At 44.1% G+C, this 18,593-nt stretch overlaps 1 protein-coding gene across 1 annotated transcript; it reads left to right on the forward strand.

The window, feature by feature from the left end:
* The first annotated feature begins 12,585 nt into the window (after nt 1–12,585).
* On the forward strand, nt 12,586–18,382 carry LOC147602741 (coenzyme Q biosynthesis Coq4 family protein / ubiquinone biosynthesis Coq4 family protein). The gene is made up of 2 exons (XM_086797644.1): nt 12,586–13,074; nt 17,698–18,382. The coding sequence occupies exons 1-2, from the start codon at nt 12,784–12,786 to the stop codon at nt 18,208–18,210; spliced, it is 804 nt and encodes a 267-aa protein (XP_086653770.1). The 5' UTR covers nt 12,586–12,783; the 3' UTR covers nt 18,211–18,382.
* Nucleotides 18,383–18,593: the final 211 nt, after the last annotated feature.

Consider the following 18,593-nt stretch of genomic DNA (forward strand, 5'->3'; position numbering starts at 1 on the left):
GAGATTGTGTGTTTCGGGCCGCTGGGCTAATTGGACCTACAAAGTCTAAACCCCACTTTTCAAATGGTTGGTTTACTTTGATTGGATGTAGGGGCATCTGATCTTTCCTCTGGGGTTTCTTGTATCGTTGGCATTCATCGCAACCCTTCACAAAGAGTGATGCATCTTGGAACATAGTGGGCCACCAATACCCTGATTGTAAGATCTTTCGCACAGTTAAGTCTCCTGAGAAGTGACCACCGGCTACGCCCATATGTGCCTCTTGCAAAATGTATAGATACTCATCCTCTCGGGCACAACGCCTAAGAACGTCATCCTTTCCTCTTTTATAAAGAGTCCCGGCTATCAGGCAATAGGGTTCGCATTCTTTGATCAGCTTTCGAGCTAGATCTTTACGAAGCTCCTTGGGTGGGAAGCCATTAACCAAAAAGTTAACAATCTTCTCACTCCATTCAGGCATTGTCTCCACCATGAACAGGGAAGTGTCAGGTAAGTCATCATCAACCCCCGTAGGAGCCTCACCATTAGGTATGCGAGACAAATGATCAGCCATAACATGTTTTTTTCCAGGTCTCACAACAACAGTGAAATCAAACTCAAGAAGAATCAATAGCCATCGTGTGATTCTTCCTGTGGAGCATGGTTTGTTTACCAGATACAACAATGCTTGATGATCCACATAGAAAATAAACTTGGTGGCAAGGAGGTAATAACGAAATTTCCTTACTGCATATATCATTGCCAACCCTTCTTGCTCCGTAGTTGTGTAGTTCATCTCAGCATCGTTCAACTGGCGACTGGCAAAGCTAATGGGGTAGTCTAGCTTGTGTTCTCCAGGTTGAGTTAACACACACCCAATAGCAAAGTTTGATGCATCAATATGCACATGGAAGAGTAAATCCCAGTTAGGCATTCTCAAGATTGGAGCACTCGCCAAGGCCTTCTTTAATAGCTCATAGGCACGATCACATTCTTCGGTCCAAATAAACTCGATGAGAAGCTTATACAATGGTCGAGCTATCTCGGCGAAGAAGAGAATAAACCTTCGATAATAACCAACGTGGCCCATAAAGCGTTGGACTCCCTTGTAGTTGGTGGGTGGTGGCAGTTCCAGAATGACCTTGATTTTACTCTCGTCCGTGGAAATCCCATTTTTGGACACTATATGCCCTAAGATAACTCCGTGTTTAACCCAGAATTGGCATTTGAAAGGATTCAATAAGATGCGATATAATCTACACCTTTCAAATATTTTTCGTAAACACATCAAGTGCTCGTCCCAAGAGGAATGAACACAAAGATCATCTAAGAAAGCTTCACAGAAGTCCCTTAGATATTCCTTAAAGGCCGTGTTTATCAATCGTTGGAATGTTGCAGGTGCATTGGTCAAGCCAAAAGCCATGACACGAAAGGCAAACACTCCAAACTCCGTGATAAATGCTGTTTTAGCTTGGTCCTCGACTGCAATTGTGATTTGATTGTAACCCGAGTACCCATCTAAAAAGCTATATGCCTCCTTGCCTATCACTCTTTCAAGCACATGTTCAGAATATGGCATGGGGTAATGATCCCTTCTGGTGGCTGCATTAACCTTTTTGAGATCAACGCACACTCTGAGTTTCCCATTCTTCTTTGGTACGATGACTATCGGAGAAACCCATTCTGAGTGCTCAATAGGGTATATGAATCCACATTTTACAAGCTTTTCAATTTCCTCTTGTACAATCTTTGCGTACTTAGGATTCATTGGGTAGAGACGTTGCTGGACTGGTTTAGCAGTGCTAATCATTGGAATCGTGTGTTGCACCACCGAGGGGGGTGGAACACCCTTCATATCATGATATGTCCAAGCGAATATGTCCTTGAATTCTTTAAGAAGCTTCGTAAGTGCAGCTTCTTCCGCCTTGGTGAGGTCTTGAGCAATAAAAACTGGTTTAGACTCCTCACCCGGATCTGCTAAGTCTATCTCCTTAACTACCGCAGGGCCATCGTAGACACCGCTACTCCCATTGGTAGGCGTTCGTTGGGCTTTTGTGTAGACCACTTTACGTTCCCCTGTGCTAAAGGATTTGAAATGCTCGGGTGCGGGGTGTAAGTCTACTGGTTCTTGTTGTGCCAGGCTTTTTTCTTTCAATTCCGCTTCCTTTTGTTGCTGAGCCAACTCTTGGTTTTGCCGCCTTCTTGCAGTACGACTTAGTTTCGGCTTCTCTTCGATTTCTAATTGGGCGACATCATGAGGTTGCGGAATACACCACATGACACTTTGGAGATATTGTCCCCAATTATGTGCTAACTTCCGCGATGAGCATCAATGGCTCCTACATAACTAAGCCATTCTGCAGTGGATCTTTCCTTGTTTATTGCAGTGCGTACATTAGCTCGATAGCGTTGGCGCTTATGTCTCGTTTTCTTCTTACCAAGTTTTTGATTTTTGTTTTTATCAGATTCGGACTCACTTGGTCGATCTTCACTTTCGGAGATGAATTGCAGGAGGTCACTGTCCTAGGCCTTGAGCACCTTGCTTCCACATTTGGGTGAATATTTGATTCATTTTCCCCCTCAGGCTCAGGGTCAGTTTCTTCTTGAGATTCATACTCAGAGTTGCATTGGTCAGAGTCTTCGCTACTTTCAGTGTCAGTGGAGTTTGCCACTTTCTCGCCATCAGGAGTCAAGTGCATAACACCTATCATGTTTATTGGCACTAACGGTGGCATATCTTGCCCCTCAGGTGTTACCCAACTTGTGCCTCTATTTCCCCATGTGTCTATGGTTGCCGCTAGGTGTACCCAATCCACGTTATCCGACTTAGTCATACCCGGTGGTAGGACATCCATATAAGGAGAATCTTTCCCATCATCAGTCTCTTTTTTGCATGTATAGCAATACCTTAATGGGGCGGAGTGAATAGTGGTATCCGATCGATTATCAATGATAACCTTGCTTCCTAAAGGATGTGCACGACCATTCTCAAGATCAACTCGAATGACAGAGTCCTGAAATTGTAGATAGACATGGTTTTTCGACCAGTCATGCACCATTTGTGCTTCCCTCATGAAAGGACGTCCTAAGATCATTTGATAGGACATAGGATGCTTGGAGAAATCCATTACAATGAAGGTATGTCTTACCTTGTATCCCAGAACCTTGATCTTAAGGTCCCTTAACATTCCAATAGGTTTAGTAATAGTTCCGTTTGCCATCTTGACCACTATGTTTGTGACTTCGAGGTGAGGTCTCCCCATGGATTCCCAACAGTTTTTAGTCACAATGCTCACTCCAGCACCACCATCAAGGATTCCCTTTAGAGTTAATCCCTTGGTAGTAATGGGGAGGGTTGCATTAGATTCATCACCTTCAAAGTACTGTCCCAACTTGTTCACAGGTATTTCAACGACCGAGTCTTCATCTAGGTTGGGTTGTAGATCCCAATGTTCCCCTACATCTTGAAGCGTGTCGGGTCTATCCATATTTGCAAATTGTGGTAGCCCCGCCTTTAGTTCTCCATTGAGAAATGCCCGAAGAGCTAAGAATAGCTCAGGATCTCCGTATAATTTGGATATGATCGTGGTTCTGATTTCAGACATGAAATCCATTAGCTTGGACACATTCAATGGTACTTTTCGAGATATCGCTCCTTGACTAGGAACTGGTGAAGATGGAATCACTTTCTCTTCAATGGGGTCAGGCATTCCCTCACTAAACATTCTTTCAAGCAAAAAGGGTGTTTGTCCACTTTTCCTGATGTCCTATCCTCACTTTCTTCCCGAATGATACTAGGTATAGCTAATGGTTTATGGTTCCTGTGAGGCTGAACTTGCGTAGGAAACACTATCTCTGGAATGTTGATTTTTCTAGGGTTTGGCTCCAGTTCTCTTTGTGTTTCTTCCACCAAACCCCTTAAGTGTTGCACTTGTTCAATCTCCTCAACTGGGTTTGGGTAAGTTCCAATCTTTTTCTTGAGGGTTTTTGGCCCACGTGGCTTGTCTTGGGGAGTCTCAGTCAGTTTGGGTGGTCGAGAGGGCATTAACTGACTTGGTTGTGGGGCCGAGGAAGTTTCCTTCTGTTTTCCCTTATTTATGTACTCATTCTCCTTCATTGAGCTCCCGAGTGGGTTCCTCCCTTAAGGTAGTGGCTTTGGTCCCCATGGTTTCTATTGAATCGGAATCATCTTCAGGATCATTCATATACACGGGGTCGTCTCCTGTCCCTATGTTAGTCTTTGAACTAGGCTTGGAGCTCGTGGCATTAAGCGATCTCTTCCGTCGTGTTTTCTTTTTCTTTGCCTGAGCGATTGATGCAGTATCCCTCTCTTCAAGAATGTAGTTTTGATTTTGAAGCATTGACCGTGTAACTACATTCGCGGGTACAATGGGTGTGGTTCCTCGTGCTTGGTTGGTGACCTCAACCAAATTCAATGGCGTAATCTTGGGTGCATTAGGATTATGTGGACATTGAGCGATCAAATGATCTATGCCACAACGATTACATGTGAGTACCGGCATTCCCGATGTGCTCCCTTGATTTGGTTGCATTTGAGTAGCGATCTTCTGTAGCCTATTAGGGCACTCCGCTACACGATGCTGTCCACCACACTCATAGCATTGAAGAGGTGGTCTCCTCCCTAAGGTATTAAGGTTTTGCCCTCTTGTGGGGCGAGAGCAGCCGCTTGATATACAGGCTTGACTTGCCCGAAATGATCCTCCATGTAGTACTGGGGAATCATTTCAAACGTATCAATCCCATATGGAGCAGTGGGGTCTATCTCCTCTTCATAATCCCCACACGCACTATGTGACTCATAACCCATCTAGTTTATTGGGGTAATCCTTGGATGTGGAGGTTGTGGTCCTAGCACTGGCGGTGGTAACGGCACAGACTGGACTACATTCGGATTCCTTGGAACTATGTGCTGTGACGGTTGCTCGACAGGTTGTGCAGGCATCAGCGCGGGTACTTGAGGTGTGTTTGACCAAGCCACTGGTGCCTGATTTGCCAACATTCGCTTAAGTACTAGGCAATCTTTAGATTGATGGCCGTACTTACCACATGCATTACAATTCCCATTGAATTTGACTCTGAATGTGGGACATTCACTCGTGCTATGTGGTCCTAAGCACACCGAACACCATTGTTGCTCTCTCCTTGGGTACATATGGCTATTCTGAGGAGCTCGATTACCCCTAAAGTATTCTCGGAGAGCCTTAGTAAGGTCGGTCACAGACATTTCAGATATCTTGGGCTCCTTGGTGGCAATAGGTTTCACCGTCATTGGCTCGTGCCCAGATACTTGTGAACTAACGGATTTTGTCTCCGAAGACACCTTTTTACCTGCAATCATCAAGTTGTCTTCTAACTGGATTGCATTGGCAGTGACTACTTCCCACGTTGTAAGACCTCTAATGACTAGGCCATTGTAAATGTCCTCGTGGTGCAATCCTCGGATGAATCTATCGAGGAGTTGGTTGTTATTGAAGCATTCATCGGGAGTGCAGCGAGAATTTAGATGCTTCAATCGACTTATAAAGTCTCTCACTGACTCCCCTTCCTCGCGTTCAGCTTTTTGGAGTTGAGATGCTACCCCCCAAAGCACACCCTCACGTATGTATTCTTTCAAGAACAATCTCTTGAGAGTGGGATAGTGAGTGCGCTCTTCAACCCTTAAGGTTCGGTACCAATCTCCGGCCTTCCCACTCAAGGTTAAGCCTAAGGCTTTACACTTATGCAGCTCATTGTGTTCTTCCAAGGAATCACACACGTGTTCAAAGACTTCAATGTGCTTCCTAACATCCTCGTTACCACTGAAGTTTTGAGTGAGCTTAGCCACTTGTACTGCCTTGCTTCTAGGTTCTCTCTCAGGCATGCCCCGCATGTTTTCCGCAATGGATCGTCCGATCGTCTGAGCAAACGCTGCGAGATCACCTAGGTGAGCAGGCATAGCTGGTGGAGGCACTTCTGGGATAGCCTGGCTGATAGGAGTTGGCGTTGGTCTGAGTATGTTGGCAAATGACGTAGGATATGATATGTAGCTAGGCCTAGCTCCTCTTGGATAAGAGTTGTGATAAGGTGGTTGTGGAGCATACGCCATTGGCATACTAAGAGGCGTAGGAGCTACATAAGCATGAGTAGCGATAGGTACATATGGTCGATAGGCACTGGCACGCGCTGTTGTAGGTACTGTTCCACTAGGTAGCGGCGTCGTACTAACTACAGCGGTAACAGGTGCACCTTCTGTCATGCTCATCATTGGGGTAGGCATTGTGGATTCCTTAATGGAAAGTTGAGCTAAGGTTGGAAAGCTAAAGTTACGGCTCGTGGGCTCAACCTGCATTGAGACTCCAGGCGAAACAACATACGAAGGGTCTATGGGACTCACCGAGGGAGTCTCCAATTGTGATAGGGTTAGTTGTTTGGCCTTGCCCGTATCCAAAAATCTCATAGGGCCAGTGGAAACTAAGTTCACTCCCCTATTTTGCCTCTCAATTTGGATAATTCTATGAATAACCTCACATATCATGTGTTGTTGCTCCTCTAGATTAGTGGCGCTAGATGTAGATCGTAGGACCTCTAACCAACCTACATGGTATGTGTAACCCGTGTGTATAGGTCAGTTAGAGTCTCTGTGTGTAGATCATATTCCCAATTCTCATTGAGAAATATCCCATCCAGACTTGGTGTGCCAAACGGTTCTCTTGAAGTGGACGCAATGTCACTTCTTATGGATTGGCTTCTAGGGACCTCTAGTTTAGGAAGAGCATCGGAATGTGGTAGCTCAGTAGGGCCCTCATTAAACGAAGTGGGTAGAATATCCACATGGACACTCTTTGGGAGGGTAGGGTCTACATAAGATGTGAATGGCGAATCTACTACCCCTCCTTCCTCATTTACTTCGCTTGTCGCATGTTCAGAGCGTGTAGCTCTACTAAAGGTCTCTATTAGACGACTAAACATGCTAGATCCGGGTTGTGGGGCCCACACTGGCATGTTTTGGCTTGTCTCCTCAGGGTTCTTGGTAGGGTGCGCTTCCATGGCTTCTGAGTCAGAGGATGAGTCACTATCCACTTTTCGTGGATCTTGGGTTGCACTCCCTTGGGTTCCAGCCGAAGGCCAAGATGCTAACGTGGAGGGATGGTGTGAGCCTGCGTAAAGTGAAACGCTTTCTAGTGGCTCAGGCTCTAGCACCCAACCAGAGCGTAGATGCATATGACGTGGGTACCCTACGTGCGTTGGTAACTACCCTTGAAACTCACACAAGTGGTTTCTTAGGTGTTTTGCACCCCGTTTTTACTTGTTTTTAGATTGTTTTTAACTCATTTTTGACTCCCTTACTTACGATCGAACTTGGACTAGGGCGTGTGATAGCTCGAAACGAGCGTATCGTTTAAAGGGTCCTAGCGTGCTTTATAGCACCGTGTTCGCCTATCCAGAGCTCCTGTGGTCCTCAAAACAGTCCGTTTCCCTATGGGGGAAAGGGGCAAAAGCCTATTTGCTTGTGGAGGAAAGGGTGAGGGCTTTATCCCACATGCTCACTTTACTCCTTAGGGAGTGGGCTACATATAGGGCACGACTTCCCAGAAGCTCTCACTTGAAAGAAAGCTATGGAGGCTCACTCTCCTATATATATATATCAAAAGACCGAGACCGGGACCGGGGCCGGGGTCGTGGGTCGTGGGTCAATTGGGGTTCTTTCTTTTCAAAAAAATTTTCTCCAATTAGAAAATCTTTCCTCTCCACACATTTGGTTCTTTCTTTAAAAATAAAATTTAATTTTTTATTTTTTATTTTTTTTAATTTTTATTTTTTATTTTTTTAGATAAGTTTTCTAGGGTTTCTTTAGGGTTCAGCCTTGGCCACGGCGCAGTTCGCACACAGCATAGATCTGGGGATTCAAAAGTCCCCCCCGCACGCAGATAACCAGATATAACAGAACGCACACCCACACATGGAGCGGAAAAATAACAAAAGAACCAGAAATACAGAAGGCAAATTGCAGAAACAGATTGCAAAACACGGAAACACCTCAACAACAAACACACAGTCGCTTTCCTATAGTGTAAATTAAACTTCACGCAGCAGCCGAGCTGCAAACTGGAGCTTGGTGCAGGGCAATTCCCCGGCAGCGGCGCCAAAAATGTGCGCTTTTGTCGCATAGGTCGTAGCTGGGGACTTGCCGAACACCGTATGCGAGCCGCGAATGGCTGCAAGCATACAACCAGGGAAGCAAGCTCAAAACAGAATGTAAAAAGGTGTGTCACTCACCGCTTAACTGCCGCCTTGAAGGATTCCCGCGTCGCAGCCGTGAAGGAGGAGCCGCCGTCGCCGCTCTACCGCCTCTCCACCGCCGTGCCGCTACACAGTGCTCGATCACTCTCTCTCTCTCTCTCTCTCTCTCTCTCTCTCTCTCTCTCACGCAGGAGAAGGAAACCAAAGAGATAAGGCAAGAGCACTCTTGTATTCACAACACATGAGAATGAAGATTTTAGGGTTACATTTGACTCTTATAGGTGACTTGGCCGTTCACACTTGGGCGCCCATACATGGCCGGCCGATCCTAACCCTTACCCTGCTGATATTCAAGGTGCGCCTCTCATCGGCGATCACCCAATCCCTTTATCCTTAACATATGGTGCCGACAAGCCCGGCCCATGACTCAGAATATTTAAATTAATGACATAAAACATAGTACATCTCAATGTCCGCCATGGGTTAACAATGCGATACTTCAAAATCAGGAATTTTTTTCTATCAAGCTTTTCCCCAACAAACTTATTTAGACCATCACTCATCTTGCTATGCACAATGTACTGAGTATAGCAAACAATCAACTCAAACACTCATACATACATGTGCTTGATCACCAATGCTGTCCACACATTCCACAATTTTTATGGCAACTAAATCTGAAACTCAAAACCACTATTTGCACTCGATCATGGACTAAAAGAAAAAGGGAAAATATAATTGAACATATGTATAATGTTAGCCTGAGTGTAGGCAATATTATGCACGCATGTTACTCACAGTGTTTAAATGTTACAAATCTTTTGAGGATGTACGAACAGTGAGAATGAACATTTGTATCCCTATTTTAAGGTTGCATGTGAGGCCAGAGGAATGCTGGAGAGTGATGAGGAGTGGTATATGTGTCTTTAAGAAGCTGCATTTCAGAAAACAGGATTCCACCTGCGTTAACTTCGTGTCATTATTCTGGTTTTTTATGAGCCTATATCTCTCGCGAATAGCTTTGAAACAAATTCTCTACTGAACTTTCAAATGATTTTTGTGATGGCTTGCAAAGCAGGTGTGTTGAAGTTGGTGTTTGCCATTCTATAGCTAAGAATCAAGCTCTGTTACATACATATGCAAGACCTTACAACAATATGGAAAATGTCTACATGATTTTAAAGGGTTACCTCTTCCTGATAGATCAAGTGTTGCTATTATCAATAATGGTTTATTGATCGAAGAGATGATATTTGATTCTGTTCAACATGTAATTTGGCTCTTTCAATTGAAACGAGTCTTAATAGTTGTTAATCAAGAGTATTTGATACCATCCTTAAGGTCGTTTATTTGAACAATGGTGGTGTATTTTTCCTTGATAGACCAGGTGGATCAGGCAAAACATATCTTTCTAATGCCTTGCTATCCCAATTACATGGAGAGAATTAAGTTGCTTTGGCATGTGCATCTTCTAGAATAGCTGCATTGTTGCTTTCAAATGGATGTACTGCACACTCACGTTTCAAAATCCCATTGGTTCTCAATGCTTCTAACACATGTAGTATTAAAGTTAATAGTCCATTGGCTGAGGTGTTAAAGCTTGCAAAATTGATCATTTGTTGGGATGAGACTCCAATGATGCATCAGTATGCATATGAAACATTGGACATGACATTATGCAAAGAGACATAGTGTTTGGTGAGAAAATTATGCTCTTTGGTGGTGACTTTCGAGATCACGTGAGATTATTATTGATGGAACGTTGTGCCGGTCGTATATTTGGAGACATGTGAATGTTTTAAATCTCACCCAAAACATGGGAGTCATTTAGAGTGGTTATGATGGTATAGAACATAAAATTGTCAAATGGACTTTACAAATTGGAGATGGCTCTATAGACAATCCAAACAATTAAGCTAGAGTGGTAATTCCACGAATGTTGATCCATGGGAACTCCTGCTGAGTTTGGTAGAATGGGTGTACAAAGATCTTCAAGACTATGCTATTCTTGCACCACGAAATCAAGAGGTCGATGAGATTAATGAACTAGCCTTGAGTGCATTACTTGGTCTTGAAGAGAATACCTCAGTGTAGATTCGATTATTTCTTCTACACATGATAAAATATTATATGCAATTGAGCACTTGAATAGTTTGAACTTAGGTGGTGGTTATTCTCCACACCCCTTGCTTCTAAACATGAATGCTCCTATCATGCTGCTCCGTAATTTGGAACCTCAAAGCGAGAGACTTTGTAATGGTACTAGACTGATATATAAGCAATTTTACTCAAAGGTGATAAAAGCATAAATTATTACAGGTACAAACATTAGAGACAAGATCTTTATTCCTAGGATAACATTCATACCATCTATACTTTAATTGCCTTTTGACATAAGAAGGAGATAATTTCCTGTGAGGCTAGCTTTTGGTATGTCAATAAATAAGTCCCAAGGACAAACATTGAGTGTGTTGGGACTTTATTTAGCCACACAAGTATTCACACATAGACAATTGTATGTTGCTATGTCACGTGTTAGATCATTAGATGCAGTGAAAGTGTGTGTAAAGGATATTATGGACCATGAAAGCAGCATTCAAGGTACAAACAAAGTCTACATAGCCAATGTTGTTTACAAAGAGGTATTATAAATGGCATCCAAAAGAATGTAAATATAATCCATGTCCAAAAGGTAGAGAACGAGTTATTGATACAACAACCTACAAATATTAGAGACTACATTCATAGATATCCTTATATCAATCAAGTAAGCATTTGGAAGGAGAATGTTTGTTGCAAAGACGTGACATGTGCAATCTATGTGGTCTTTCAGTAAGTGTACATGCTTTCAAATTGATTGAGTTTCTTTTAGAATGACAATCATTTTATTATGATGTGAAGACATGAAGTTAAATAAGAGTTGGATGACAAACTTCTTTCAATTTATCTCCCACACTGGCACTACCATTGCCGGTAATATTGAGTTAATATATATAAATATACTTACATTGTGTGGATTAATGGTTGACATTGAGGTAAAGCCACCATACAGATCCACAAATATGGAGTGCACACCCCAGCTCTTGCTTAAAGGGGTGGTTCAAATTCTTGAGATGGATGTAGGGGCATGGTGAGTTCATCTTTGTTTTTATAACATTTTGGATAAGCAAATGTTTTGCTTTTGACTTGCTTTCATTTACAGTGGCGCTATTAATTTTTCTTTTCAGTTCAAAATACTTAACGTCCATAGAGAGAGAGAGAGAGAGAGAGAGAGAGAGAGAGAGAGAGAGAGAGAGAGAGAGAGCTCAAAATCTTGGGTAAATGATTAGAGAAGTGTAGTGCTGTATTTGATATAATAGGTAATATTGCTTAGGATAGATGTGGCAAGGAGATCATTTTGTCTCGATGTGTGCTATAATATAGTAATCATTGTTTACTATAATCTATTTAATATTCATGGCTCAATTGTAGACCCCCCCGTCTTGGGAAGGACAAACGACAATATCTCTAATGATCAAACTATTAGAGTGCACATGTGTATTGTGGTATAAAAACTTTCTTTTTATGTAGTTATTGCGTTTAATTTATAAATATAAAATTTTATTACTATTTTTTTTGAAACAGGGAATATTTTTAATTTTTTAAACCTAGGTTATTGCTAGGTTTGTATGGTCTAGACACTTACATAGCTTTGGGCTCCTTGAAATTTACAATCTAAGATTGCGAATGATTGTGGATCAGTTTTATGTACATGTAATGTTTGTAGACTATGAAAAGCTTAATAAGTTAGATTTTCGGTGCAGTCTGGACAATATAGAATTTTCTGATTTGATGTTTACAAGTCTGTTCAAATGCCATCCATCTCAAAAATTGATCCACCGAATGTGTTTTGTAAGGTTTTATCTTTTAACTTTAATTTTCTTAAAAAATTAGATCTTTTCAATAACCAATGTTATTATCTTATATATATATTTTTAGATAAATGGAGGTGAGGAGTATAGGCTTATAAGGAGAGATAATCCAGTCGCTCGAAGATTGTTTTAATAGTTTGCCATAATTCTGTTAGTGGTCTAAAGAGAAGTAAATTGTGTGGTTGATGATGATTTTGTATGGGGCATTGATGTACTTTTTTGTGTCACTCTTTCCCACATTTTTGTGTGTGGATGGTAGAGGATTTACTGGCTTTGTATTGGTTTTTGGGCCAGACTCTACCTTCTATGTCATTCTATCATGTAGTCAAAATGAGAGTGAGAAGGCACCTTATATGACACTATTTGCAACCTTCATTCATGTTGTGGATTGATTTTCTCGATACCACATATGTTAAGATTGTCACCATTACGCTGGGTTGGGATGCAAGATGCATATGTATGCCAAGTTTGGTGCTTTCTTCAAAGAAAAGTAAGTGTTTTAGGAGCTCCTACATGAATATATATGGCAAAGATGTAGGTAGCTCTCTCCCCTCCCCTCCCCTCCCCTCCCCTCCCCTCCGATGCATTTATATACACCTAAAGTTATGAATATGTCTCCGAATAGGAATTCAACAAAAGAATATAGAGGGGAATGCTGCAGGGTCGCGTTTCTTCTCTACTGCATCGTCTCCAAAGAGGATTTGCTTCTCAGGCTGATGGGTTGGGAACCCTAGACAGAAGGGACCCCCCTGCGTCCAGTGCAGGAGGAGGTGCAAGGGTCCCCCTCAAACCATGGCAGAAGGCCGCTGTTGCAGTCGGCTCTGCACTCGGTGCTTTCGTGGACCCTGCCAGGGCTGATCTCGTGGCTGCTCTTGGCGAGACCACCGGTAGTATCGCTTTCGAGAACATGCTAGCCCGCATGAAGAGGAGCTCCGAAGGCAGGGTAAGTGTTCAATCAATCTTCAAGGATTTGCTATTTAGTGCCAGCATTCATCATGGTTATGAGTTCTCCTTTTGTTTGTCAAAAGAAATGGAGTGATTCCTGTAAGAATACTTTGTCCGACATGGCTTCTTGCATTTACCTGCATCTTCCCTTGACCTTGCTGCCTTAGATATTGTCTTTGGGTCTTTACACATCATCCCCTGCCCATTCGACAGGGTGAAGGCTTGTAGGGGGGAGATTCCCTGTCTATGTACAAAGGACGGCCATGATCTCATCCCTATAACGCGTTATCATTGTTGAGACCATCCTTTACCATCACAGATGCAAGGGATACGTGTACAGGCGTGAAATAAAGCAATAACAGAAGCAGATCTTGATGTACTCAGCTACATGCTTTTAAGCATAACTTTGGGAATAGAAAGGCATGTTAACTGAGAGTCACAAAAACCTCGAGTCATTGTCTCTGAAGCTTTGAGCCTTATTAGAGTTCGCAATCCTGTTTTTTAGCCGCTAATTAATTACATAGAGATTAGAACTAGTCAGTCTCCTTTAATTTTTCTTCCATCATTGGTTATGTCACAGCTGCGCATTGTAGATCCTCACTAGAAGCACTCACCATAGATCATAGGGACACTTCTTGAAACTTCAAGAAATCACGTGAACCAAACACCTGCAAAATGGCAAGCACATCCACAAACACTCAGGACAGCAATAGAAACATTGACAAATTCAACGGGCACAATTACCCGTGGAAATGGCGCATACGAATGATATTAGCAAAAAAAAGGGGTACGGGAGATTGTAACAGGCACTACCTGGAGGAGCTTGATGCTGAAATACTTGACTATCAAGAATGGGAACATGTCGCCTATGTGCTCATTTGCTCGAGTCTAGTTGTCGGATAATGGACCAGTGGGAAGAAGTGCGCCATACACAGTCGGCCAAAGAGGTTTCATGATGCCCATGACTCTCGTCGTCATCGGGGTATCGACAGTACATTGGAGAAGCTTGAACTATCATTCTATTGGCCAAAGATGAGACGGGATGTCTATCAACATGTCCAACATGCCAGATATGCCAAAAAGTGAAGGTTCCTCATACGAAACAAGCCGGGTTGCTTCAACTTTTGCCAGTTCCCAAAGGCCCTTTCCAAGACATCGGTATGGACTTTGTTGAACCTCTTCCCGCTACATTTAGATCTCGGAACACACAGTGTATGACCATTGTGGACTGATTCAGTAAATTTTGCACGTTGATCCCGTACAAGCAAACGGCCACGGCCGAAGACACCGCTTGCCTATTCATCCGCCATTAGTATCCCATAGGAGGTTTGCCAAGGACAATAACATCATACATAGGTCAAAGTTTACTTCAAATTTTTGGAGAGCATTATTTGACAACTTTGGAACCAAGTTGCATCTATCCGGTCCATTCCATCCGCAAACAAACGGCCAGACAGAAATCTACAATCAGCTAGCTTTTGATATTCTCAATCATATTGCCATGGCAGGCAATCAAAGTGGAAGCATTATCTTCCTTCGGTTTAGGGCCTAATCCTCAATGACACTCATCATCTAGCATTGGTCGGACTCCGTAGGACTCAAGAGGCAGCATTTAGTCGTCGTTTCTCGTCACTTCTAATGAGAATGGTGTGACCTTCCTTGGAGGCCAACAAGACCACCGAAACTTCTTCAGAGATCATTTAGTCTATCAAGGAACGCCTGGCCAAAGCACAGGAAGCATACACTAGGCAAGCCAACAATTCAAGTCAAGATGTACAGAAGGTACAGAAGATACAACAGGTATAGAATGTGAGGGCAAAAGAATGAAAGGGCCAGATGTACGAGAGATCAGAGCAAAACCACACAACATGAAATATGTGAGTGAATATATATATATAATGGTGAGTGCAAATATGTCCAAGAGCCCTCTGATGTGAGGTGGCTCTGAGTAGAAAGACCAGTGCAAAAGCAGAGATGATGTTGGAGCTGAAGCACGGTTGATGAAGGCTAGCGTCGATGTGAGGCAAGGCACTCCGAGTGGTGGTCGGTGTCAAAGGCAGAGATGATGTCGGAGCTGAAGCACGGTTGATGATGAAGGCTAGCGTCGATGTGAGGCAAAGCACTCCGAGTGGTGGTCGGTGGATGCAGAGGCACTCCGAGGTGGTAGTGGCAGCGGAAGATGAGGTGATGCAGGCTTTGATGACAAGGGCGCTGCTATACTTGAGGTGGTAGATGAAGAGTAGAGAGGGCTGCCGTCCTTGAGTGGTGGTGGTGGTGCAAGCTCTGGTGACAAGGGTGCTGCGTACCTGAAGGGTGCAGGCTCTGGTGACAAGGGTGCTGCGTGCCTGAAGGGTGCAAGCTCTGGTGACAAGGGTGGTGTGTACCTGAAGGGTGGTGAGGAGCAGAGAGGGCTGCTGTCCTGAGTGGTGCAAGCTCTGGTGACATGGGTGCTGCGTACCTGATGTGGAAAGGAGCAGAGGGGGCTGCCGTCCCGTGTGGTGCAAGCTTTGGTGACACGGGTGCTGCGTACTTGGTGTGATGTTGATGATGAAGCTAAGTAGAGAGTGGGCTGCCGTCCCGAGTGGTATGATGTAGCAAAGAGTGGGCTGCTGTCCTGATGGTGAGAGCTGAGGCAAAAACACTGATATGCTCTATGTATAGCAGCGGGGGCTGCTGTCCCATGGGCCGTGGTAAAACGCAGATGATATGCTGATGTAAGCACTGATGTGAGCCCTGAAGCAAGCGCTGATGACAGGCTGATGTAAACGCTGATGTAAGCCCTGATGTAAGCGCTGATGTAAAACGCAGATGAAGTGCTGATGTATGCTGATGTAAAACGCAGATGACAGTGCTGATGTAAGCCTGGTGTAAGCGCCGATCTAAGCCTGATGTAAGGCTGATGTAAGGCTGCTGTAAAACGCTGATGATAGCAGAAGTAAAACGCTGATGACAGCAGATGTAAAACGCTTATGATAGCAGAGGGGGATGCTGTCCCACGGTGGCCTGTAACAGAGAGTCGGCTGCTGTCCCAGGTAGTGGCCAGATGACAAACGCTGAGGTGCTGTCCTGTCAGGCGGAGATGGTGGTGTAGAGCCCGGCAGAAGCAGCAGCAGCAGCAGAGAGTGGTACTGGATATGAGCAATGAAGGGGTACACCAATGATGAAAGATAGGCAAGGCTATAGATACTGAAGGGGGGGGGGGGTGCTGGTTGGTCAGCCTAAAAGGTGTAGGCCAGCAGCCAAGAGAAAAAAACCCCAAATAAAATATAAAATACCCAGAAAAATCCCTTTTCAGGGCTGGAAAAATACTGTTTTCTCACATAGAAGGCAGTTACAGTAGGTACACAACAGGTACATTAGGTATAGTAGGCGGGTACAGCAGGTATAGTAGGTGTCTACAGCAAGTACATAGCAGGTACACACTGAAGCTTGCCGATTCGCAGATAGAGAGCAAGGGAGGGATGCGCCAACTGCCAAATGTGATAGCATTAGGGAGAGAGAGAGTCGTGAAGGAAAGTTGGTGAAGAGGAGGTAGAAGGGGTCCAAACCGTAAAAGACCGACTTCTTGGAGACCGACGTTTGCTGGAAAACTGTAGCCTGAAGACGACCTATTCTTGACCTTCAAGTTCACCTTTGCTTTAGTCTCCCTTTGGCTGTCCTGGCCCTTGGAGTGTTGAGCACTTTGTGAATAATGAGATAGATTAGCCATTGCCAAGCCCATGCTTTTATACGGTCTCTTCTATGCTGGTCGGTCTGCTGATGGGGCTGTCAGCCTGCTGTTTATTGTCCCACGACTAGAATAAACACCATAAATGGGGTGCCTTTTCACACATGGCCTCCTGGGCTGGCTGACTGGCTGGAAGTGTCCCCGACAGGCTGCTGCCTGGCTGCCCAGCCCTCCTATGGCTGGTTGCTTCCGGTCTCATCGCCCGGTACACCTCTACATCATTCCAGATGGTGACTCACAGTACGGATTGGCACTGCTCCATGTGCGGGACATGCACACTTGACCATGACCATGTACGGGACTTCATACACTTGACCATGACCATCCAGTGGACTCCTGGCTGACTTGTCCCAGTCAAGGGCTCACTAAGGGCTAGAAACCACTCTCAAGACACTGCACCTGCTGTACACATGTCCATGTGGCATCCAAGCGCAGGATGCACGTGACAACAACAACAACAATGACGTACACCCTTAATGCTTGCGTACTTTTCTCATCTTGCTGAAGCACTTTTATTCATGAGCATTCAGGTGACATCAGGGACTCGAGCCTTTTGTTTGCGAAATCAACAATGGAGGAATAAACATGAGGGAGAACCCAGTTGTATCTGACAAGACCTGCCTTTATTTTATCCATTTTTGGTTCTAACAATTATGGTAGCGGCACCATTGCCTGTTGCATAGGGGATTAAGTTAATGTTCTCACAATCTATGACTGTCGAGACTCTCACAGTCAATGTTGTATTCTCCTCCTTGTCAAGCTCTGGAATTTCAGCACAATGGTGTGTCTCCAATCTTAAGTTTGCATTTGTAGTTTTAGCTATTCTTGAGTTGAATGCCGATGACAGCTTTCTGTGAATGTCTCTGTTGTTGAGATCTTACTCTTTTCTTTCAGCACATTCTTGCTGCACGCCCTCGAGTTACATCTGCCTCAGTCGGGCATGCATGGGACTTGCCAGAAAACACATTTGGGGCTGCTTATGCCAAATTCATGGGTAAACGTAATTTCTCTCCAGATGATCGCCCACCCGTCAGGTTCATGGACTCAGATGAGCTTGCGTATGTGGCAACTCGAGCTCGTGAGGTCCATGATTTTTGGCATGTTCTTTTCAGACTGCCGACAAATGTGATAGGTGAGTCTGCTCTGAAAATTGTGGAGTTCCAGCAGACCTACCTTCCTATGTGTTTTCTCTCTGTTGTGGGCGGTACGATCCGGCTGAAACCGTCTAAAAGAGACCTCCTAATTCGAGAATATTTGCCATGGGCACTCAAGGCAGGAAGAGCATGTTCTGACCTCATGTGTATATACTACGAAGAGCATTTTCACGAGGATTTGACAGATGTGAGAAACATGTGGGGCATCCTTCCAGCACCGTCTTTGAATGGCACTAAGCCCAAACACTGGTAATTTTTCAAAAAGGAAGGCTGTACCATGATTGTATCTTGGGATGTTTACAGTTTTTTCGGAGGTAGATTCTAATATTTCCTTTTTTTTTAATAGGGATTAGAACTTTACACAGTGAAAATGTATATCTAGCTTCTAATATACAGCTCTCCTAGTCATGGCAGGAGGGTGTTGAGCACTGGGGTCGTGTGTGTGTGTGTGTGTGTGTGCAGGGTAGGTACCAGTAGAAGATGAATTATTAGCAGGAATCACTCTCACGTGCCCAGGAATAGCCCCTCCTCCCCCCAACTCCCCTTGGGTTCAAAATTTGTGTGGAACGTGTTTCTCCTGTTTCTAGAAATTGGGGCCTAAGCTGTTGAGCTTGGCTGGAAGTATCCACATGTAAA

The sequence above is a fragment of the Cibotium barometz genome, chromosome 66 (genome assembly GCF_041138505.1).
Source record: "Cibotium barometz isolate CiBa-2024 chromosome 66, ASM4113850v1, whole genome shotgun sequence".
Taxonomy (NCBI): domain Eukaryota; kingdom Viridiplantae; phylum Streptophyta; class Polypodiopsida; order Cyatheales; family Cibotiaceae; genus Cibotium; species Cibotium barometz.